Source organism: Canis lupus, chromosome 13 (assembly GCF_048164855.1).
Source record: "Canis lupus baileyi chromosome 13, mCanLup2.hap1, whole genome shotgun sequence".
In the NCBI taxonomy this organism is placed as follows: Eukaryota; Metazoa; Chordata; class Mammalia; order Carnivora; family Canidae; genus Canis; species Canis lupus.
Window position 1 is genome coordinate 59397218 of NC_132850.1, and position 26386 is coordinate 59423603.

Genomic DNA, 26386 nt, shown 5'->3' on the forward strand with positions numbered 1-26386 from the left:
CTCTCTTTCCTTTTCCTCATCGTCCTTCCTCATAATCCTCCTTTCAGCACATCTTCCATCATTCATAGTGAGGACAAATGTTATTCGTCACACCTCCATTTCCCTTGCATCCAACTCAGTAAATTTCTGTCATTATCCCCTCCTCTCATCCTTCTCTTGAATCACAAATTTGTCCACTGTCCTTTGCCTTCAGAAAGATCTGGCCTATATTTAATTTGTAATTGTAGTCATGTCTCCAACTATTCAAACACGAACACTCCCTTGTAATTTAAGAAGCAAAGAATAAGGAGACATTAATTGGATTTTGTCTTCTTTCCCTTCCAGTCATTCAACTAATTCTCTTCAGACACTAAGGTGTCTAGAAATGTACTTCCATTTCCTGACCCTTCAGTCTAAATTGTTCATACTTCAAACTGACTTTCATCATCCTCCCTCTTTCAAAAGAGGAAAGATCACCAGTGGCCTCAGAATTTCCAATCATTAGTCTTTACTTCTTGTTGGCGAAGCACTCATCGAGTACTTACTATGTGAGAGATATCGTGCAAAACTATATGTGGAAATAAAGCCACGAATACACAAGAATGCCTGTGTTGCTTATAATTTCTGATGCATTTGGCAATTCAGACTTTGATTCTTCCAAAAATGTTCTTTCATTTTTGTAAGGCAAAGATCAGCAAACAATGGCCCCAGGCCAAATTCATACCATTGCCTATTCTGATACATGGCCCAACAACTGAGAACGTTTTTTTGCATTTTTTAATGATTGAAGAAAATCAAAAGAAGAATACTGTTCCGTGACATGTAAACATTATAGGGGATTCAAATTTACACAAAGGTTTATTGGAACACAGCCAAATCCATTCATTTAAACATTGTCTATGACTGCTTTCACACTATAATGACAGACAAAAATCATGTGGACTGCAAAGCCTAAGATATTTACTATCTGGACCTTTGCAGAAAAAAAAAAACAAAAAACAAAAAACAATGCTGTTGATCCCATTTTTGGGTATATCCCTATCCTACTTACCACTGAAATCCTGTAATTCTGTCTATAGTGGCTTTTTTATCTTATGTTCTTTAATTATGATTCAGGAAAGGTAAGTCCTAGGTTTTGGTTTTTTTACTCTATTTCCTTTACCTTAAATTCCTTTGAGAGTGCATTTTATTATTTATTTATTTATTTATTTATTTATTTATTTATTTATTCATTCATTCATTCATTCATTCATTTTAGAAAGGGGGTGAAGAGGAGCAGAGGGAGATGGAGAGAAGGAATCGTAAGCAGGCTCCATGCCCAGCACAGAGCCCGACACAGGGCCGGATTTCAGAACCCTGAGATGATGACCTGAGCCAAAATCAAGAGTGAGATATTTAACCCATTGAGCCACCCAGGCATCGTGAGAGTGTATTAATGCTCACTATCTTATTGTAATCATGGTCAGATGATACAAAGATATTAATCTGTGGCCTCATCAATCAATGGTCTTCTTCTATCAGCCTCTTTACAGAAAAAAAAATCTGTTAAATGCATAATTTGAAATAGAGACATGATAGCAAAAAGTATACTATATTACAGGTGATTCAAAACTAAATAGAAAATTAAAAAGGGTGAAATACATACACACATGAACCCATATAAGTAAATTACAGACAGAGGATAGTAGATAGATATTAGGGAGAGACACACAGATGATATAGAGATTATCTATCTAGAGATAGATAATAAGGTTTGGTTTATATTAGGAAATTTAAAAAAAACGAAGCAATTCTATAAACTAAAAGAAAGATTATTGCAGAATAAAATAACAAAGTAAAATTTAAAATAATAATCATGCATAAGCCTATCTATAGAACATAAGTATAAACAATAATATAAGGAATGCCAGGCCTAGGAGCATAGGAAACAAAAGCACTAAAAAGGCAAGGTAATGAAATACGATAGGGTAGGGTCTCTAAGATACACAGAAAAGTAAATCTGTGATCTTTTGCATAATTTAGAATACAAATGCATTAAGTAACATACAGATCTGTGAATAAAAATGAGCTGCCATTATCATTATAAAAAAGTGGAAATAAGTATATAACTTATAAAGTGATCTAAGATGTGTATTCCTAACTTGGGCATTGAATTTAGCAGCATTGTGGATTCACTCAAGGGTGGTATGTAGACACTCCTAGTAATTACTGGAAATGCATATTGAGTCAAAGAATGAGAGAAAGTCAGTTTGATGTTTTGATCAATATGTAGCATTTAAGTTTAAAAATTTGTGGATATATTGTAGACCCGGTTCTCTTACTGATGTGCTCACTAGTTATTCAAAATAAATTGATTTTAGTAGTTGTATATCATTTAATTTTTTCTGCTTCTCTAGCAGTCATGCTTCCTAAGAATGGTGAGATAGTTCCCTCCTTTGGCAGTAATTGAGAATTGGTAGGAGTAGAGGGTCTTGGCAAAAAGAAAAAAAAATGAAGAAGAAAAACATTAAAAAAATCTTATTGTAAATGTATAACTCCAATCTTCATTGTTCTCCAACAAATAGTCTGTTTTCTAGCTAGAATATTCTCACCAAAATTTCATAAAAGCCAACGATTTTCCACATCTGCTAAAGAGCACACCACACATTTTCTTAATCAAATTCTTCTCAGTACATTTGGCAGTCGTACTTCTAATACCTGTGTGACTCATGCCTAACAACTATGGGTCTCACTGATTTTCTTCTTGTCTGAACTTCCATAGCATTTTATTTTGTGCCACATAACTTGAAATATAACCGTGTACTATCATCCTCAATTTGCTATTCCCGGATTTTTACATTTTCCAAACACGGTAGTGAAGGTACAGTATTTCCTCAGTAAATACTTGTTTAAATGTCACTTATCATAGGAAAAGAAAATTCAAAAGTATATATTCCTCAGTCATGCCATATCATCCAGAATGATTGAGAAATTGAATTCTAGAGCAGGACTATTCTAAATGTTGTCTCTGAACAGCTGCCAGTTGGCATATCATTTGTTACCAAGCTGAGAATAGTCTAGAAATCGAAAATAAACATTTAGAACCTTTCATGGCAATTTGACATCGCCATAATAGCCACATCCTCATATGATCAGTAGACTTACATCTCCTTGACCAGGATTTAGACCAGTTTGGGTGGTGTCAAACTTGCCTGGAAGGTTTCGTGGGATAAAAAATATCTACTACTTAAAAAAGAAAATGGATTGAGAACCAGAACCAACGTGATTTTTTTCCCCAAAACAGTTTAAGTGTTTTGATTTTGAGTCTTTTCTGCCTCTCTGCTTCTCTTTTTAAAATCCAGACTATCATAATCTGAGTCTATTGAAATCTGTAGAAAAGTGAATAATGGATCACTTTTAAAAAGTGTTCACTTTATCAATACAATGCAAATAATTATTCTCAGTGAGTTTTTTTTTTCATTTTATCATAAATCAAGACAAATGAAACAAAGGTTCTTTTGTACTGATTGGAATGCTTAGGTTAGAATTTCTAGGATATTTTTCATAGCCATGTGGAAATATATATAATCAAGGATAAGTTTTTTTTTTAATACACTGAAGACAGTGTCCTCTGTTGATCTTGCTCTGCAATATTAAAAAAATACGAGATCTTACAATAAGGTACAATTAATTTAACATCAGTGGTTATGTCCCTCTTGGACCATTTTTTAAAAAAGAAAGACTATGAAGTTTAAGTACTTTCATCATTTTTCAATTGAGATTACTGCTTATAACCTGAGCGGTACAACTGATGTTTTTCTATAATTACATAAAATTAATTTATCTAATTCTATTTGCTATTTCATTTATTAAAGTGCATAAACAGTCTACTCAAAGCATAGGTAGTCATGGAAATGTAGGTGGTGATTTGCTTTCATTTGTCCTATCTTAGAAAACCACCTACAGCATGATTTTGAACCTAAGATATAAAAATTACAAAGGCCACATTACAGATATTTCATCCTCTCTTTTAGCAGAAGAAGAATGTATTTATGTCTTTTAGTGTTACAATAAAAATGGAGCTGATAACATTACACTGTCATAAATTGAGAACCAGTTTCTTTAGGGACAATAAATTGGAGAAGTTATGAAAACAGGCTTTGAGGTCAACCAGACCTAGAAGTCATATCCAGCTTTGCACTCACATTAGCTGTGTAAATACTCTTTTTGACCCTCATTTACCTTAGTGGAATAACAATATTATCTATCACATAGGATTATTATGCACATTAAATAAAACCATATCTGGAAAGGTCAAATGATATAATGTTAGTTGTAATTTTATTTTAAAGATTTTATTTGTTTATTTATTTGAGAGAAAGTAAACACATGCACATGAGCAGGGGTGAGGGGAAGAGAAAGAGGGAGATGTAGACTCCTCCCTGAGCAGGAAGCCTGAGGTGGGGTTTGATCCCAGGACCCCAGGACTATGACCTGAGCCAAAGGCATACACTCAACTGACTAAGCCATCCCGAGCGTCCCATACCTGGTATCTTCATATAGAAAATTTCTGGGGTCTATATTTCATGAAACTATAATAGTCTACGTATTTTTCATACATTGTTTTAATTTTAACAATATTATGGAGAGAAGTTCACTGAATATTTAAGAGTTTCATAGAGTTACTTTAAGTATGGAATAATTGTTACATTGAGAGAATTATGCAAGAGAATATTTTTTTTCCCTTTATCATTTGGTAGTTCTGTGACATTGAGCAAATCACTTGACTTTTCTCATTTCATCTGGGAGTTGAGGAGATTTCGTAGATTGTTTTCAAAAAAGAAAAAAAAAGGTACATTAGATAAGAATAACAATTAAAAAATAAATTTTTAGAGTACTAAATTTCAAATGTCTACAGAATATAAGAGAAGAAAACTGCAGGTCTTTTGCAAATGTGTCCTGGTTCTCTTGTCCTGGCCAGGGTTTGGTCCAGGTGCCAGAAGGCACTGAGAGTCCCTGGGGCAGGAACTTAATGTCTGCTGGGAAAGGCATCAATTTGGATAATGGAGAGGCCAAATTAAACATCAAAACCAGTGTTGAGTTAGTTTGAAGGATCAGTAAATAGTTTGGCTTAAAGGTGTTGGTATTAAACGCTAATATCAGGCACTAAAAATATTGGACAAATATGGTGGATATCAGAGAGTGTAAATTATAGGGACCCATTTGGTTCATGGTGTATAACTTAATTAAAGAACAGTGGGGACAGTTGAAACTGAAGAAAAGTTGTGTTTAATTTTGTTCCCTAATATAATGAAGATGTGATTTGTATAGAAGTAATAATGGTCCTTCCTGACTTTGTTTTACAAAGCACAACTAGTATGTTGGTTAGCTAGAGAGAAAAAAAAAAATAAGATTAACAAATTTTTTCTTATCAGATAACACATGAAGGTAAGGGACTAAAAAGGAAACAAAAGAGAAAAAGAAAAGAAAGAATAAATGAGAGCAACCAAGCTGAGCTAAATACGCAAACTTTTCTTTAAAATAATGAAAAACTCATTATAACCATGATATCATTATGAACACTAATGAATATCATGGGACGATGGGGCTTACTTCTTTCAAATATGTCCTACATTCTAGTTTCTTTAAGTAGCAGCACAAAATACTTGTTCAAATGGTCCTTCCAACTATTGATTAGTAGACATCAATAAAGCATTTGTTTAAATGCCAAATGTACACATTCCGCTGTACAATTTTTCTGACAGCTGGATATCTAGTCTTTCTTTAACTTGGAGAAGAGAGAGACTTTGTCACTGTAAGATAGACTTTTAAATTTTGGCTAAAGAGCATAATAGCTCTGTTAATAGCTTCCCATCATTTGATTGGGTTCTTCTGTTTGAAGCAATGCATTCTATCATAAATTTTGCATAAAAGTCCTTAAATGTTAAAGATAGTTTGTTAATGTGGCTGCAAAACATGGTTCCCAAAACTGAACTTAAGTTTTATAACCTCAGACCAACTTGTGCAATTCATTTTCTTTGCCTTCCTGATTATCCACTTCATAGGTATTATTTATTTATTTCAAAATCTATAATTGCTTTAAGTAATATGATCGGAGCACAGAGAAATGAAATCTGTCAAAATACAATTGCTTGTTTTTAGAAGACATTGTAAATGAATCTCTTTGGGTTAATTTACCTTCATGCTTTGAAATTCTTATATTAAAATGGAGTAAATTAAATTATTTCTCATAGTTACAAGTCCACAGGATGAAGAGGAAAAAAAGTTAAACTTTTAAGGAAAAGTGTTGAGCGGTTTCAATTAGAATATCAAAAACAATATAAGATCTCCTTTCCTTCTTTACAGGTTTATCTCTTCTTTTTTTTAGTAGTGATACAGAAGATTTGATAAAGTGTATTTTACAATTTTTTCTTTTTTGGAGACATTAGTAGCGGAGCAACACAGGTTTTATTGATCATCTTTTTAAATAGCATATGTAATCTCTTCCTTTGATTAGCTTAATTTGCTTGTAACTATTTTAAAAATGTTGACATAAAAACATAAATTGAGTTAATTTTACAGTTGTTGAAGTATCTGCATTTGGTTAAATGCAATGTAATGTCATTTAGGAGTTGAACTTTTTTCTGTAGCACATAATCTCACAATGCAGATGGCGACATGTCATTTTGATCGAGTTTTTCCATCTTCCCATATTGTCCAGCACAGAAGTGCCTTATGTGGAAAGCAGGCTTAATAGTTTTTGCAAGACTATTATTTACCAAAACAAATTATTTTGAAGGGTGCTAGATTTATCTTCAAAAATTATAAAGCTGTTTATAGGATAACTATGCATTCCTGTTTTTAAACCCTATTGTAAGGCACACATAAATTTGTTACACATTAGAATGCCTGAAAAACCTTACACTGTACCTTTCAAGACATTACTCTTTTAAAAATTATTTATCATGATTTATATTATTGACTGTTTAATTATTTCACAAACGACCTTATAGTTGATTTCTTACAGATATATAGTGAAAAGATACTGCCCAAATAATTTATACACCTATGTATTTTGCTATGTTTGTGTCAGTTAAATAAAAACCATGCAAATAGACCCATTTTTAAAGCATATTTTGCAAACGTTTAGAAATAAATGTTATATTAAAATAACAATTTAGTTCTGCACCTACTTTACTTACAGGTAGGAAGATACAAACCAAAGGTACATTTTCTTTGTCCTTTGTCTTTATTTTTTTATTTTACTTACTTATTTACTTAATTATCCTTTGTCTTTAAAACAAAGTCTTTACTTCTCATATAGCCCACAGAATTGTATTTTGTATTGTCTCTTCTTTACTGATGAATTAGTTAGGGATTCGCCACACTATCCAGTTCAGAAAAATTCTTGAGTACTAACATGAAAACCATATTGAGTGAGAATTCACCACCACCACCTCTGCAATGTAGGTCAATGCAAACAAATCCTTTAAAATGTTTACAGAATATCTAATCAGATATGTTACTACTTTATTCCACCTTTAAGTTTTCCAAAAGTGAACTTTTGAACTTATTTGGAAGTAAAATAAAGTAGTAAAATAACTTTTTAGGAAATTTTATTAGTGGATAGCTATATGTTGAAAATGACACATTAAAGAGTTCCTTATTTTTAACTGAGGTACAGTTGATAACACAGTGTTACACTAGCATCAGTGTAGTAGATACAGTGACTTGTAATGTCCATGTAGCTCCCATCTGTCACCTTCAATGCTCTTCCAGTACCATTAGCTATAGTCCTTGTGCGGCACCTTTGATCCGGGTGACTTACTCATTAAAAGTTACTATTTTTCAATAAAGATGATACTAGTGTATAGATTTTTAAATATGCTAAGCTCATTTCTTTCTGCCCTTATCAGAGGGAGTACATTTTTCATCTCAAAATAGAGGCGAGGTAGGAGTGCCTCTCGGGGTCTTTTTCAGGACAGAAGAAAGTACACTTAAGATAGAGTCAGGAAATGGATCCAGTTCCTGAAACAAGAAACATTTTGGTGGCGATTTCAGGCAACTTGGATTGCTAGTAGCTGTGCCACTCGATAGTGGCTCGTGTCCATTTTCTTTAGCACTGCACAGATGAGATTTAAAAAGGGAATGGATGATTGCTGTGCTGTTTGGCAAGTCCTAGATGAACTTTAGGTTTTGCCTTTAATTTACTGAACAATCTGTAGTGTGTCCCCTAAAAATGTTTTAATAAAATTTTGAAGACAAATTACTAAGATCCCCGCAAAAAAGGGAGTTTTAATGGGTAATAAATTAGTGGTTTAGATAGTTAAGAGATAAATAATCAGGTTTGAGGTTTTGTTTTGAGGTTTAAGTTTCGTTTTCTTTTTAATTCTTCTTATATAGTTGAATCTCTGATTTTTTCTAAGAAACATATGAAACCATTATAGGAGAAGTACAAAGAGAAATGCAAATGTGTCATTTTAAATGCTTTCAGCAATAAATTTTAATTTTTAGCAATTCAAACATTTAATAACATAAATTGAAGGCATTAATCTGCTGTGTTGTTTTTCTTTCAAAACCACCTCTCAAACTGTTCAAACTGGGATTTATGACCTATCTGAAATAGGAGAATGGCCTTAAAGAAATGACCAGCCTTTGGTGTTTAATTGTAATTATGACAACTATGTTTAAAGTATAAAATGTAAACAATAAGAAATCAAGCAACAGCTTGGAAAATTAAAGTCACATAGAAATTTTAGAGATTTGCAAGAAAAATAAGGACTAAGATTTAACTATATCATTAAAATTATAAATATAATCCCCCAAAGCATTAAAATAATTACATAATTTTCAACATATTTAGAAAGAGGAAAATTTAGGAGCTATATAAGCAAAATTGTTATTGTTCATAAACACCAATAGAAAATATCTAATTGATAATTCAAGAGCTATCACTACTGAGTATATTCTATAAAATGAGTAAATGTAATTGCTTTCATGCAGTGGAACTGGGAGTAGTGAGACATGAAGAAAGAAGCTACTACTTTTTATCTAAGCTCTTTTGCATTATTTTTTTTTATCATGCAAGTCTATTATTTTGAAAAAAGAATAGGTACTTTTGTTGTGAGTAAAATTAATTCTTAAACCAGTAACTATAGTTTAAGATCTATATAAGGAAGATTTCTGTGATTTTATAAGTCTCAAGTAAAAAGTTTTCATACTTAAAGATATTTGTATGAATAATTGTTATAAGTTAAACTCTTCAATTTTATCCTTAAGAAATCTCCACTGAAAAATCTAAATTACTATAAACACATTTCCTTCTGAAGCGCATAAAATATACTTGCATGTGTATAGTAAGTCTTAGTTTCTCATGTGAAAAAACGTTTCCAAATGATGACAAAAGATTATCTAAGACGCATACGTCATTCTGGTCACAGTCATCCAAATAACTTGGCTGGTTCTGAATAAGTCTTGTGGAAGGATTAATCTGCTTTCATAGATAAAATCACCTGCTATTCAACTCCACTAAGATGCTGTTGCACAATTTACATGTTTCCCACTGTTGTTAGGCTTACATGCTTACAGCCTAATGGAAGTACAATGTGAGAATTTTAAAACGGTATGATTTTTAATCAATAATTGGAAAGCCTCTTTAAGTCTAGTGCTTCAAAGACCCAAATTCATAAATTTATTTCTTTTAATATCTACAGAGTAATCTACTAAGAAACAGAGGTAGTTTACATTACTCTCTTTAGGAAGTTCTTTGCAGGACATCACTGCAACCACAAAGGGATAAAAACTCAAATCTTTACCATTCTATAACTCTTTTTAAAGAAAAGCCATGTTTGAATAGAGGCCCGTTGAGAAAAAAGTAAGTGGGGGAAACACTACTCTCTGAAACATATAGTGGCGTTGAATTCAAAAACTTGTTCAACGGCTTCATGGGGAAATGAATGGTCTGCTTCACATAAAAGGGTTGGTATTTTAACAAATATTTTTGTGAACAGAGTTTGGATAAAAGGTAATTGGATTAGAAACAGAATGAAATGCTGTAAAGGACAATGTGGAGGTATGAGTAAAGGAACGGCTGAGTGCCCTGAAAGCTTCAGTAAGGGAGAAGACAGAAAGACTGAGAAAGAAAGAAATGTGAACTGTGTGTGTGTGTTTCCCTATTTCTAATTTCAGATTCAATTTCTTGATGTCTAAGTATTCTGAAATACTGTAGACAATCTGTTCGTGTGTACTAATTTCATTCTAACAGAGTACTAGTAATATTTATTTATAAAAGTAAAGTAATTTTCATGTGTGGGATTCCCAAACCCAGAAAACAGAAGTTCCCGAGGTGATTCACATGAGACTCCCTGTAGAAAGTCTGTCCCTCTGCAGTTCAGCACCATTTAATTTACCATTAAAAACAGTAATAAAACCTTCACGTCTCAAAATATAAGACCCACGCATGATAAGACACGTGTGATTTTCATTTAAGCTTTTCCAGTACCCATGAAAGAATAAGTAGCATCATGGTATCTGTGAAGAACTGCAGCTAGATCTCTAATAAACGAACACAGAAGTAATGGAATGTAAAAGTATTAAAAAGTAAAGAATGAGAGATAAAGATGACAAAATAGGTGAAAACCAGAAGAGTGGAAAAGCTGGCCATCTTGGAAAAGCCTGTCATCCTTGAGTTTGTAATTTAAACTTTTTCCAACCCATTTCAGTTTGCATTCTGAATTCATAAGTGTGGGAGAGAATTCTATTTGCTTGAAGTTCATACTATAGGGGACAAGATGAAATCATGTGTACACCTAGGATAAATATAGCAAGAGTCGTATCTAGCGAGGCTATATAATAAAAAGAAAAAAAGGAAGGAGATGAAAGTATAACTAAACCGTGTTGCATGAATCCTCACCAACTCACTATCAAAAGCTGGAACCCGGTGTAATCTGACATTGCACCAAAATTGAATTTTTATTTAAAGCAAGCAAATGGCATCTTCTGAGAGGTTCGATGAAAAATTCTATATTCTAAGTATTTCAGCTTTTATCTAAATGTTACTAACTAATGAGTTATATCGGAAATCGCATTGCCATTCTCAGTATCAACAATGACTTTGAAAAATACGATATTTATGTTAATCCTTTCATGGGAAAAAAAATAATTCCAAGAGACTCATTTCCACTACTCTCACTCAAGACATTTATCTTCTAAAATCCCCAAGGAGTAGTTTTTTTTTTTTTTCCCCTGCAACAGAACTCCAAACTATCTTCTACAGCCTATCTGCACAGTATGTTTTGACTATGTGATCCCGAATTAATAGACCCATGAGGTTATATCTACCTTCAAACAATTCATTGACAAATTATTCTATAAGATATTTTTCACAAACACATTAAAAGAGCACTACCTTGTGGGAATTGTAAAGTAAGGAAGAAATGAGATGTATATATGTTTAAACTTCGAGAATGCATAGAAGACTGGGTGGCCCAAGGCTCGGAGCAATGGGATTTTCGTTAAATTCATTTAACAAATGCTGTTTGACTGCCTGCCATGTGTCAGGCCACTGTACCTAAACATGTCGGGAATACAAACATGAATTTAATAGGCCCTTGACTAGAAGAGACAGTAAGACGTGATGGTTAATTTCGTATGTTACCTGGGATTTGACTAGGCTGTGGTGCCCAGTTGCTTGGGCAAGCACCAGTCTAGATGCTGCTGTAAAGTGTTTAGAGGTGATTAACACAATTGTTCCTTAAGTGAAACATCACCTTCCAGGATGTGCGTGGACCTCATCCACTCAACTGAAGGCCTTAGGATTTAATAATGAGTTTTCCCAAAGAAGTAGGAATTCTGCTTCAAGTGTTCCACACAGAAATCTGCTTGAATCTCCAGTCTTCCAGGTTTCTGACTCAAGACTCACAATATCAGCTTGTGTCTGAGTTTCCAGGCTACTGGCCTGACCTGTGGCTTCCAGACTCCAGACTGCAATACCCACTCTGCCCTGAATTTTCTGCTGACTGTCCTGCCCCAGGGGTTTTGGACCAGCCACTCCACCCACCATCACCTGAGACAATTTCTTGAAATAAAAAGATAAAGATAGAGACAGAGGTAGAGAGAGATGGAGATAGAGATAAAGATAGAGATAAAATCAGAGATAGAGAGATATAGATACAGATATTAGTTCTTTTGGTTCTGTTTCTCTGGAGAAAAGTTTTCGCCTCACACAATACTCAACAGCTTCTTCAGGAAATTAATTTATAATTAGAAATGTAAATCTAGAAATGTAGCACCAAATAGCTTATACACGCTGAAATTGGCATTCTTTTCTCTTTTTTTAATTTTTATTTTTTTATTTATTCATGAGAAACACAGGAGAGAGAGAGAGAGAAACAGAGACACAGGCAGAGGGAGAAGCAGGTTCCATGCAGGGAGCCTGATGTGGGACTCAATCCCGGGTCTCCAGGATCACACCCTGGGCTGAAGGCGGTGCTAAACCGCTGAGCCACCCAGGCTGCCCGCATCTCTTTTGCATTTAAACAGAAAGCAAAAAAGAGCTTTGTATAAGAAATAATTATTTAGTTGGACATTTATTCTCAAAGCATAAGAGGATCGATTTCTTCTTACTTCTACTGCTGTATACTTGTGTCCCATGAAGGTGCCTGTGTATACATATTCCAATTAAGTTTTTTAACACTAAGCATTAAAAAATAACAGAATAAAATAAAAGTCTATTTACTGCAGTTTTTATTTCATATATGTGGACTATAATAATTACATAGGACACGTCTCTCTTTTTTGATATTCATTGAATGCCACCATATTCTTTAGCAGTTATAAGCAAGACCTAGTTTTAGCTAAGTCACAATTTTTGATATTCTTCCTAGTGCTTTAAAAATATGTAGGTCAGCTGAAATGTATTTGTGTTTTAATTCCAACATTCAAAGCAACAGAAAGACCATAAATTTAAAAGATACACACACATTTGGGATATTTGGGTGGCTCAGTCGGTTAAGCGGCCAACTCTTGATTTCAACTCAAGTCATGATCTCAGGGTCATGGGATCAGCTCTGCATCTGGCTCTGTGCTCAGTGGGGAGTCTCTCTCTCCCTCTCCCTCTGTCCCTCCTACCACTCTTGCCCTCTCTCTCAAATAAATAAATAAATCTTAAAAAAAAATCACAGATTTGATAGTTGTTTTCTTCTTAAAAGTACAAATCTGATATTTCTTACTCCTTTTGCTTACTCTTCCATTTCAGCATTAAATTTTTTTTTTGGTAAATTTTTGTTTTATATAATATAGGAATGCTAACTTTTATCCTTATGCTTTCTTTCATTTTGCATTACGCATTCCTAGCACAAACTCATATGTAGGATGAAAATGATTTCCAAAAGTTGTGATTTGGAAAATCTGATGCAGCAAATTAGTTCCTCATAACCACTTTTGCTCTGACACTCACTGTTGACGTACGCTTGCAGATAAGGGTGGGCAGGTTGAAGGAAATGAGCAAAAGCTATCATTATGGGGTTTGGTCATCACTTCTTCAACTTTTAATTTTTGTAGAAAATTATATACAATTTATTTATGTATGTAATTTCTCACTATATATACCCATATATATATATAGAGAGAGAGAGATAAATCTACATAACCCTATGTAGTTTCTACTTAAGTTGTTTTAGGAGAAGGTCCATGTATTCAAAAGCTTTAAAGAGAGACAAATTCAGGTAAGTAAACTCACATCCCTATTGTCCAGACACGTCACAATAGTAGCCTCAAGTTTTTGTTTATTTTTCAGCTTCAGATTCCAAATAGTTAAATTAACTCATCTGGAGCCACCAAAAAATGTTCTGAAAAAGCATATTCTTTAAGATTTGCACTGTACCAAATTGTATTAAACCATTTAAATACTCTGGAATAGCACACTTGCAATGTAGGAAGAAAACTCTTTGTCTCTAAATTTGCAAATCAAATTCATGAGGTGACAGTTCTGTGATGAGAAGTATGCGTTTCACAGATTCTTATTAAGTAACTGAAGTTTCAAATTCTGTGATAAAACCAACACATCTGTGTCAGCTACAAAACTGTTGGTCCTGTAGTACTCAGAGATATACTCTCCAGCAAAATTATTTTGCTTCGATTTAAAGCATTTTATTTTATTTTATTTTGATTTAAAGCATTTTAATGCTACATTTCCCATATCTGTGTGTTAGCCCAGATTTTTCATCCATAATGTTTTTTATGAAAATATGAATGTGGTATAAAATGCATGATTTGCTTTATCACATGCAAATAATTAAATTTTTATATATGCATTTATTTATTTACACACCACACATATACCTTATTCAAAGTGGTCAAAGTGATTCAAATAATAGCTTATGTGATTATAAAGCAAAATAAAAATTGTATGTGCAACTTAAAATGTCTCACTTGTTAAATTATAGCTTAGCAGAAATGATAATTCCATTTAGTAATTTAGCTTACAACTGAAATATTTTTAAATTGAAAATGTCCCATTTGTTTTCTTTTCTTTTAAAGTTTTATTTATTCACTTGAGAGAGAGAAAGAGTGCATGCACACACCAGTGTGGGGAGGGGCAGAGGGCGAGACTGTTTCAAGCAGACCACTTGCTAAGCAGGAGCCAGACGTGGGGCTCCATCTCATTACCCATGAGATCATGACCTGAGCAGAAACCAAGAGTTGGATGCTTAACTGATTGAGCCACCCAGGTACTGCAAAATGATAAATTGTCTCCATGTATCACTATACAGCAACAATACTGGCTACTGGTAGGCTGAAAATAGGAGTTGAAAGTAAAAATTATAAACAATGGCATTAAATATTTATTTTACTCATCTCTCATGGCCATGCCAACCTTAAAAATGAATATCAAGTGAGGGTCCATAATGAGGTCTACCAATATCTTATCTTACTTTGGGTGTTTGGTGCATGTCCAAACTTGTGTGGGAATACATAAATAACACAGCTACCTTTAATATTACATATTTTGGTGTATACCTGTTTATGTGGATATATATTTAAATAGATAGATAGCTAGATAGCTCTTGTAATATAATTACAATTTATTATCTTATAAAATATAGTCCCTAATATATATATTATATATATATATTCAATACCAGTTTTGTTAGGTATTATTTTATTTTATGAATGCTGTACCAATATTTTACAGAAAAAAAATCTTTCTGGGATGGATAAAGTACACATAAATAAATTAAAGAATTGATATTTTTCTCTATAAATCTCAATATTCATTCCATTGAGACCTCATAAGATGAGATGAAAAATAAAAGGGAATCAATATATATAAAGCAGCTAATAGATCCAAATTTCCCATCAGATTATTTACATGCTATTTTCTTTCATTTTGTTAGGGTAACCATTGCCTACCAAAATGTGAGATGTTCTAAATTAAGGAGCAGATAAAGTTATTACACTCTGTTCATCCTACGTATTTCACTTCTATTGCCTTTATTTTATTTAGAACAATTAGGAACACACAACATATCATCTGTCCTCCTCAAATATAAAACCTGCATAGAATGACAGCCAGTATCACAGGTTTAATATTTTCCTCCCCAAACATCTCATATACGCATGGGATTTCATTGTGTTTCCAAAATATAATTCTACTTAAGAAAACCGCTGCATAAAACTGCCAAGGAAGTTTTTAAATACTTGCCTGAAATCCAAGGAGCTTTTCACTAGGCTTAATGTGCCTCTGAAATTCACATTCTATGGGTTGTATCACTTTGATTCCATCTTCATAAAAAACATAGAACATGTTCCCAATTCCCAGACCTTCGGAATAAAAACACATTCAAAAGTTCAAAATAAAATTATCAGAAATCTTTACAACCCAAACTCAGTGCTCCTCATAAGACCAGCAGGAGATCAATTTGTAAAGTTGTGTCAACGTCAGTAAAGCAAACCCTGTGAAGGCTTTGCTGCACACCAAAGCAACTTTCTGATATTATGCAAGCATTCCACTTTATTCTCCTTAAGCTGCAATTCAGTGATTTCTCTAATATAATTCCATAAGTGCTCCATATAAAGATGAAAACTATAAACTGTTTGATACATAGATTATTTCTGAGACTGTCCCCCATTTAATGTAGGTGCTGATTAAGGAATAAAAATAGGGTTTGAAGAATTCTATTTATTGTATATTTTTTATTAGCGTTCTCTAGGGAAAATAAATTTCATTCTTTGTAGAAATTCAGTTTACATAAAGACTATTAGAAACAAAAAGACCAAGTCCTCCAGATTTTAGAGAATACATATTTTCCTAAGATGACTTTTGTAAATGTGATCCTACATGAAGGTTTTAGATTTCAGTTTCATACTGGCGAAGTTTGGGATCTATTTCTATGCTTTAACATTTGAATTAGTTTATGGTCTTAGAAAGATCCCAGTGAATGATTTAATCATACTTTTAATTTTGTTCACACTACAGATCTGGGTGTATGATATCTCAGAAATTCATCTCACTCACTTTATTAATCCATACCTAATGGGTGCAGGGTGCTACGAATTTGACACCTGCAATGCTGTGGGGCGGGGGGAGGGGTAACTCAGGCCTGCACCTGGGAGCTTCCCCATATTCCAACTGTTCTCTCCTCTGCTTCTGCTTTGTCCCAACTTGGCCAGACCCAAGTGCATACTGTCCTTTCTTTTCCTGATCCTCACCTGATCCCTTGCCAAGCTGTACTGATTCGCACAATCATATTTATTGTCTAACTATAGCATACACAATTCAGTGATGGCATGTATTCTTTAAAAGAGAACTGATGATATTAGAATCTTGGTAGTTTGAAAAGCCAAAACATTGTTGCTTAAGAGTTTAAATTCTAAAAATCATTGATAGAAAGAAAGAATTTATTTAAATACAAAAAATTCCCCAAGCATCATCTTTTCATTTTATGGGTAACCCCTGCAAGGTTTATTAAGTCAAGCCTGAGGACAATGATAAAAGTGTATTGAGTCATAAAAATATTTGTTTATTCAAATTAATCCATATTTACTCTTATTAAATATGTTCCTAGTTAATAAAAAAAACATCTCCAATTTTATCCATCTAAGCATATATCCATCTATTCTTATGATTTAGGAAAATGTATTCAAGCATAATTATGACTTTATTGGTGTTTACACATTTTACTTATAATTTTCTTTTAGCACATGAAATTATTTCTAACACATTTAGGCATTTTAAGTGACTCCAGATTGTTTTGACACATCTTATTGTTTTATAAATATTTGATAGCATTCATATTTTTAAACATGCAATCTTTATCAGTTAATTATGTGTTATAATTCCAGAAAGCACTGCATTATGATGGAATATTCCTGAACAATAGCAAGTGACAAAAACTAAATTCAAGTCATATTTTTCATAAAATACGTTTAGTAGTTGTCAGCTCTTCTTTACTATTATAGTTATGCATAAAGGAATATAAATTCTAGGTCCAAAGGATTAAAACTTAAAAAAAAAAAAAAAAAAAAAAAGGAGGGCAGCCCAGGTGGCTCAGCGATTTAGCGTGGCCTTGGGCCCAGGGCCTGATTCTGGAGACCCGAGATCGAGTACCGCGTCGGGCTCCCTGCATGGAGCCTGCCCCTCCCTCTGCCTGTGCCTCTGCCTCTCTCTCTCTGTCTCTCATGAATAAATAAATACAATCTTAATAAATAATAATAAAACAAAGGATAAAACTTTTAAAAAGTCAGTTTTTACTCAAATACAATTGATTCTTATTAGCAAGTTTCCATGTAAACATTAACATAGGATTGACATGTGCTACATGTCAGTGACTATCAATTTAACATTATGGGTTCTTGAAACTTGAGAACATGACCAAGTTGCCACGTGGTACCTAATTTTCAGCTGTGTCAGGTTTATACTGTGTTTGAAGATTATTACAAAGCTTCAAAATTTTTTAATGAACATGACTGTCCCTTCCTTCAGCTGCTGCAAAATTCTGCTCCACAACTGGGAATTCAAATGTGTTTAAACCTGACAAATATTCTAGGTTCAGACTGTTTGCAAAGTTCCGTGAGAAATTCCTGCCCTTACACAAATGGATACTTTCATTATGTTATTTACCATATTCTGTACAAAATACAGTCAATGGGATTCCACTGCTTTGTTGCACTGATGAAATTTCTGAGCTGTGTTTTCCTTTAAAACCCAGTTAATCCATCCAAATCACTTGTTCAAATCTCAAGTCTATTTTCTTACTTCTTACATGAGTTACACACTCAGCGGTTTTATAAAGCATGAACTAGTTTCCAGGTTACGGGTTATTGGAGAAATACAGATTTCATTATGTAAGGTTTACTTTGTTTTTGAACTTCATCTTTTCCAGTGGAAATAAAGCTTTTCAGTATTGATGAATAGTAATGACAACAAAATACCACATATAAGTATATTAACTAAAATAATAATTATAAAATGAGTATTTTTAATCATTCTGCCATAAATTGAAATTTTATGTATATGTTTAAAGCCATCTATGAGTTCCTCCTCTCTCTACCCACAAGAGATATGTTTTCCCTTTTTTTTTTTTCTTTTTTTTGCTAGGGAGATTTTTTTAAATCAAGTTTTCTGTAGGTTTTGGCAACAGAATTTGTGATCTGAATATGATACAGATGTGTTTCTTTTTATATTTACTGCTATAATATTATACATATATACATTTATTAGGATTACACTGGCCACTGAATAATATAAATTGCCCCATCAGGGAGATGTTGTTAATTAGAGACACATGCAGATTTTCATTTGGGGCATTTGTTAGGTTTATTTATTTAAAAAAATAATGTATTTGTGCATGTTCACTATAACTATTAAGTTTCCATGTCCGAACTTTTTTTTTTTTTTTTTTTTTTTTTTTTTGGATGGGAGACTCTAACAGAGAGATAAATTCCATTCTCTGGGTTTGAACAGCTCAGAGGCCAGTCATGGCTTTAGAACTCAGTGTTGTACCATGGGAAAGTTATTCAGTCTATGTCATAATTTCCCTATCTCAAGTTTGTATATAAAAATCATACTTATGTTATAGAGCTATTGTAAGAATCATATTCAATGGGTGGAGGAAGTAAACAGCAGAGTGACACATAGGAAAATTTCAAAAAATAGTACTGTCACTACTTTTATGACTGGCATTATCTCTTCTTTTAAGCATAAGGAGGAAAAAATGGTGAGATGGATTTTGATTTCTGTTCCCATGTTTTTCTTAATCTACGCTATGAAATACACTATTACATTTCAGTTTTCTGGGACATCAAATTCTATGAAACTATAAGTGTGCTAAAAGATCAACTTCATTTTCCAGTAGGCAATTCTCAAAGTCGATCTTTTCAGGGCTTTTGCAAAGCCAAAACTATTTTCATAATAATATGAAGGTGTCATTTGCATTTTTCCCTCCTATTCTCAGATTCTTCCAACGTAGAGTTGTAGTTTTCGACAGGTACCTGACATATGATGTAATGAGTGATATCACAACAATTCAGTGCAGAAGCAGATATAGACATCCAACATCATCTTTTCAGTTAGACATTAAAAAGACTTGCAAAATGCAAAACAATGTGAATCTCTTCATTTTTTAAAATATGGCTTTAAGACTCTTATTTATGGCTGCTTATAAATGGTTTTATTGTGGTTATTTTCAACAAATTGATAAAGAAACATCTTTAATTTTTCTCAGACTTAATTTGTAGTGTGAAATAGGTGGATATAGAAATCTAGGTGGCTACGAATAACCCATATAAACAAAAGCTTTTGAGTTCTCAATAGTTTTGAAGAATGCAAAGGGGTTCTGAGTCCCAAAAAGTTTAATAACCATGTCAGTTTCTATTAACAGGTCTATTAGCAGGTCTCTCCTCATTCATGCATTGTATTGCAAGATAATACAAAAGTTCCTGGCTTCAGTAAAAGCCTCACCATGCCTGTCACAGTCAGGACTGGCAATACATGCAGCATCTAGTTTCTTTTTTCATCCCCCGGTGAAGACAGACGCATGTACTTTGTCTTTTCTGGGTCAATTGTTAATCTAATGGAGTATAGTGGCTCCAGAAAGTGATCCATAATTTGTTTGTTCCTTGTGAGTTTTCCTTTTGCTTTGTTTTTCTTTCTCTACAGAGAAAGGACGCAAGCAAGAATTACTTGCAGTCTTGTAAGAGGGAAGTATTTCCCAGAGGATTTTCCAATCAATACGGCACCTTTAAGTACGTGAAATGGACTGAGAAAAAATGGATTTAATGCACATGCCTGTCTCTGTCCATTAGGACAGCTGCTCATGAGTAATAGTGTATCGTGATAATACAACGATGTTATTTCTCATATATAGCACATATATTACATAATTTACATCAATCATAAAATTTGGTTAATTTCTAATTCCTGGATAGACAATAATAACAAAAATAGTCAATGCTAAAAGATATTTTGTGGTGATGTTTGTCTTCCTCTGATTTAAATTGCCATTGCTTTAGGATTTAAGTTATGGTTAGGAGCAAATTGTAATTATATGATGGAGTGATTTGTAACCAACCAAATAATTCACTGTTTTTATAAAGTCCTTCAGTAGTTGATATTTTTCTTTTTACTTTTTTTTAATATTTTTTTTCAATTTTTATTTATTTATGATAGTCACAGAGAGAGAGAGAGAGGCAGAGATATAGGCCGAGGGAGAAGCAGGCTCCATGCAGGGAGCCCGATGTGGGATTCGATCCCGGGTCTCCAGGATCGCGCCCTGGGCCAAAGGCAGGCGCCAAACCGCTGCGCCACCCAGGGATCCCCTATTTTTCTTTTTACTTTTAAGAGATCCTAAGCTTATCTTTCTTTTTGAAAACTAGAAAAAAAATCTCTTTCTTTTAGGTAAAGAAAAATATAGACAAGAGTAGTTAGACAGTCCATATTGCATTTCTCATTTTGGAAAACTTAGCAGGGGAAGATTTCTGGTTCATGAATGTTCCCATGTTTTGCACTTTGTCTTTGGAGCTAAAACTTTTTTACACAAAAGTAGCATCATTCCACTGCACGTCTACAAGATCTCTATATTATGTTCAACTAGAATAAAACTTATTCTTTCATTCTTGCTAGAAAGTGAGTGATTGTGTCAAGCTCTTATTAGCTGGGTACTATTTGACCGGTCAGAGTGACATTATCTAAAACCAGTTCCTTTTGAGTCTGTATACCATGTCCTGAACTTCTGAAGATATGCTGAAGAAACTGAATGCAGATCTGCATGATTAATTTACATTTAAGGACTAACATAGCAAAGTTTATAACATAATAGAATATTTGTGCTATATAATGTTAATGGGAATCATATATATAATTATATATGTATATATGCATGTATACATCTAGCATATTATATATATGTACATATATATGTGTGTATGTATATGCACATATAACTGCAAATGGATATTTCTTATCAAATCACAATTTTGATTTGAAAAATTTTTTAATGAAATAATGTAAAACACTAAAAGGTTAGGTTGATGTTAGTATTTAAAGCAACAGTAGAAGACTGGTTAGTGAAAATACCAAGAATTTGATCATGGTTTAATTGGCATTGTGTAATGACCAGTAGAAGGCATGGTCTCTACTTCTCCACAATGCTATGACTTTCTAAGTTTGATGCAATCAGAAGCCTTATGCTCTGAAAGTTCTTTTTCATTTTAAAAAACTGATCAATATTATTATGAGGCAGTGATCTGGTCCTGAGAATGTCAGCATTTTTTCTCTAAAAATAAATTCATGAGAAGTTTATGGAACTCACAAAGCTGGTATATATTAGTCAATTTTTCCCAACCCCTCATGCAATGTATAATAGTCTGGCCAATGAAATGTGAATAATTTCAGGCTGAAGAAGTTAAAAGCTGACCTGCTTGCCATATCCCTTTTCCTTCACTTTGGTGACATTATAGATCACAAAGCTAATCAGATTATGGTGTAATGTATAAGCTTCATTGTAAGATTTCCCCGCAATTTCTATTTGTATTTTGTATTTTTTTGGCTTTCAAATCATTAAATGTCCAGCATTTCCTAAAGTAGACTTTATTTCATATTGACCCTATAGATATTCATCAAAATACTGCCATGTTGTAACAAATGTAGCAAATACTATGCTATATAATGAACCACCTTGTATCTCTCCTTGAAGCTTGAATGTAACATATTCAAAAGTTAAGATTAATTCATCAGTGAGTAAAATGGCTTGAAGTTCTTTACTTTAGAGCTTATAAAAACCAAAACAGTTATTAAGTTAGGACATATATGATATTGCTAAACTGCCCACTAAATATTAATATATACTTTACTAGATTTTATTTTATTAGATCATAAAAAAACATTGTAGAAGAAAACCAAACAGTGGATCTTTTAATGTATAATTTTCAAATCATATAGTAAGATAAGTTATCAATAAGAATGATTTAGAATAAGAACTTTAACTTACTTGACTGAAATTTTTAGAGAAAATTTCTTTATAAATATAAATATAAATAACATTTTTACATTTCCAGTATTTTTCAAAGTGGTTTGCATTTAATAGTCCCTTTAAAATATTTGTGAATAAATGGCATATTTCCTCTCTCAACAATGTCTTTCTATACTCCTGCAAACCACAATGATGACTAGAAAAAGAACCCAGAAAAGTAGAGGATGCTGTGTTTCAGGCTTAAATATCCATGTGATTAATAGGATAATACATATTAAATTCAGTAAAATCAATTTAGATTACAAAGTCCTGGCTAAGCTATTCTGATGCTCATGTTTAAAAATAATTTTACAGTTAAACAAATTTTTATGGTTTTAATACTTGCATATAAGTACAATGACATTATGAGAGGTTTATCATTTTTAACTCTCTTTCCAATATTTATCTTAGAATGCCTGAAATTGGAATTCCCCAGTTGGTTCTCTCTGGGATGAATTTTCTCTTGGCCATGGTAGAGTGGCAAGCGTACAAACAGAAAACATTACCTCAGTGGAAATAAAAATGGATCTCAGAATTATACAGTTCATATTTGTTATTATTCTATCATTTAAAAATAAAGGTAGAACATTTTTGGAAGCTTTAGTTAGCTATTATTTTAATTACTTTTTATGAAATAATTGTATACACTATTAAGATTCAGTGATTCCGCAAGCTGGCCTATTATCTCTGGCCACCATTACTATTATTACATGCAATCATTTCTAATTGTGATGCCTTGCCAGTAACTGTGGCTTTGTAAAAAAATAATTTAAAGATGCCTATGAATCCAAATCAGGCATATTGTCTTCCCAAGTATATTATGTTAAATCTTGTTTATTCTAAGAAACAACAAAGGACTCTGATGATAATTGCCCATGAAATAAAAGATTTAAAAACTTTACCCAAAGACATTTATCTTATATGTCTTAAAATTATCTGCAAAATATACTAAATAGCTATTATTTCTCAAGGACATATTCTCTGTCAAAATAATGAAGAATAAGCAAATTTTTGATTGATGGTGAATAATTACTGAAGGTACACATGTTAAAAAATTAACAGAAGATTTTATTTTATTTTTTTTTTCTTTTTTTTTTTTTTTTTTAATTTTTATTTATTTGTGATAGTCACAGAGAGAGAGAGAGAATGAGGCAGAGACACAGGCAGAGGGAGAAGCAGGCTCCATGCACCGGGAGCCCGACGTGGGATTCGATCCCGGGTCTCCAGGATCGCGCCCTGGGCCAAAGGCAGGCGCCAAACCGCTGCGCCACCCAGGGATCCCAACAGAAGATTTTAGATAGTCAAAAATATTTTTGTATAATGAATCTCAGGGTGATTTTATTATTTTTTTATTTTTTATTTTTTTTTAATGTATTTATGATAGTCACAGAGAGAGAGAGAGAGGCAGAGACACAGGCAGAGGGAGAAGCAGGCTCCATGCACCGGGAGCCCGATGTGGGATTCGATCCCGGGTCTCCAGGATCGCGCCCTGGGCCAAAGGCAGGCGCCAAACCGCTGCGCCTCCCAGGGATCCCTCAGGGTGATTTTAATTAAGCTTGAGATCTCATATTTTTAAAGGTAGCCTGAAGAATATCATATTATTATTATTATTACATATTAAAATTATAAAATAAAAATGTTCATGGTCATTATCAAAGTCAAATTATAAGAAAGCATTGTTTTACATAGTCTAAGGGCATTTACATATCACGATTTTGCTAGAAGGGTGTCAACTGTATTTCAAGCAATGTGTCAAAAAATCTGGCTCACAGAGGTAAAATAATACATCCAATTTTTACCAGCAGTTAACCAGCAAAGCCAGATCTGGGCTCCCTGAGCTCTGACTACTTAGGTTTTGTTCCTTCCATTACAATGAAAACATGAAATCAATTTTTAAAATGCCCAGAGATATATTTGCTTGGTCTCGAGAGGGAAGAGAGCAGAAAGAAATGCTGCTTAACAGATATGTTAATGCTAGTTTTGGTAATGATTACATTTGTCTGTTCCATGTGAAATATCTAAGTGGAATAAAATGAGAAGGCATAATCACACCAAAACCCCTTTGCAAACCAGACTTTGAAGAAACCTACACAAAAGATTTCAGAAGCAACACATACCGGGGGGGGGGGGGGGGGGGGTGGATGGTGGTGTGCCTCTTTATTGAGGACCAAACAGGGGCTTCAGTTCTCGAATTACTTGACACTAATGAGACACGGCCCTCACAGGTGGCAGTGACTCCAGCTTATGTGGGAAGCTATGACCAGGGAAGCCAAAGTTTGTCTAGGATGGATTGTGAGGCAATGTTTGGCCACTGCTTTCCAGAACTGTAATGATAACTTATTACATTTTGTTCCTAAGAATTTAACTAAAGCACGTGAGTAACTGGTCAAATACATCCTCTCCAGTCATTACCAATAAGAAAAATAACAAGTGGAAGCGGATACAGTTTATTGAGTGTAGACTATATTTAAGGAACTGATAGCAGCCCTACTGAGTATTAACAACTATCCTTATTTTTAAGCTAAGAAAATTGGGACAAAAAAAGAGGCCCTTGGTTATATAGTGGTGGAGACTGGATTTGAATCTAGACCCTTCAAGTTTATAACCTATTTTCTTAAATAATTTGATACATGCCCTCGATAAAGCAATGGTTTTTTATAATTTTCCTTTTTCTAATCTAAATCTGGTAGATTTAGATGATGTTAAATGGTGTTTAAGTTTGCTTTTATTAAAAACTTTTATTAATAAAAGTTTGGTTTTATTACTTAAATGGTGTTTAAGTTTGCTTTTATTTCTTTGACTTAATTTTAATTGTTTAAAAGCATTTCAATGTATTATAACCTACCTCCCTGGTTATATATCAATAATAAATCAAACTGATAAGAAGTAAGAAATATATTTAACGGTATCAGGTTTACAAAAGACAATATTGATTTATAACCAATAAAATATCGTCAACACAAACATGAATAAGATAATTATTAAAACTGATAGTCAACAAATCTACTAAAAATTAAGCAAAATAATTACAATATAAAAATAATGGAATTTAGTACCTTCTTCTCTCCATAATATGTTAGCTACTGCAGCATGTTAAAGGAAAAAGGAGAGAAAGAAAAATGAGTAAATAGAGCTTCAACTGCAGAATCATATAAATAACTATTAAAGAGGTCACAATCTCTAGGTTAGAACATGTACATAAAAGTGGTGATGGTGAATTCAACAAACGACTTTGAATTAACAAAACAGTAAAATGCTGGTACTAGCTAATAATGGTCTTTGCATTTCTGAAATTGCCAATTCTTCTTTGGAATAAAGATTTTGTTAATAAACAGAGAACATTTTATGCATCACTGGAAAGAATGGGATATTTAGGTTAATGTTATTAAAATATATCTTTAGAACAAACATTGGTAGTTAAAACTATTTATTTAAGACAGTATAGTTAAAAGTTGCTAACTGAAAAAAATATATTTTAAAAATTCTCAGTAGTCACAATATTCAATATTCCTACCTAATATGCAATATTCCTCAGCAAGAAGAGTTCCTTAAATAAAGGATTTTGAATACAGATGTAGCTTATTTTTAAGTAGTATGTTTTCTCTTTTTAAACCAGACAGAATGAAATATATCTAAATATATCTTGCTTAGTTCAATGCACAATGATTCCTATTAAATTGTTTCTGACAATAGGTTTATTAAATACTATATAAAAACTGAATCAATAGAGTTAAAATAGAATTAAGATAGAAATTAACAATTAGAAATATTCTCAGAGAAATGTCTGCCTCCATTACTAATTGAAAGTTGCCCAAATTCTGTTTTCAAAGCAAAATACTCTGTCAAAAGAAAGTTTAACTGATGTAAAAGCTCATGCATATCTAAATATTCCCTATTTTAACCATAATAAACCATAATCA

The 26386-nt window shown here is 32.9% G+C and overlaps 1 protein-coding gene across 4 annotated transcripts in view; it reads right to left on the reverse strand.

Moving 5' to 3' along the window:
• Positions 1–26386, reverse strand: part of FSTL5 (follistatin like 5) — a 683263-nt gene that overhangs the window by 73694 nt on the left and 583183 nt on the right. For 2 of the 4 annotated variants that reach the window (XM_072773808.1, XM_072773807.1), the window contains exons 11-12: positions 25523–25549; positions 15662–15780 (exon numbers count right to left, since the gene is read on the reverse strand). In XM_072773808.1, the coding sequence (XP_072629909.1) occupies positions 15662–15780; positions 25523–25549 (146 nt within the window). The remainder of the gene's footprint in view (positions 1–15661; positions 15781–25522; positions 25550–26386) is intronic. The other 2 variants (XM_072773810.1, XM_072773809.1) reach the window with 1 other exon arrangement.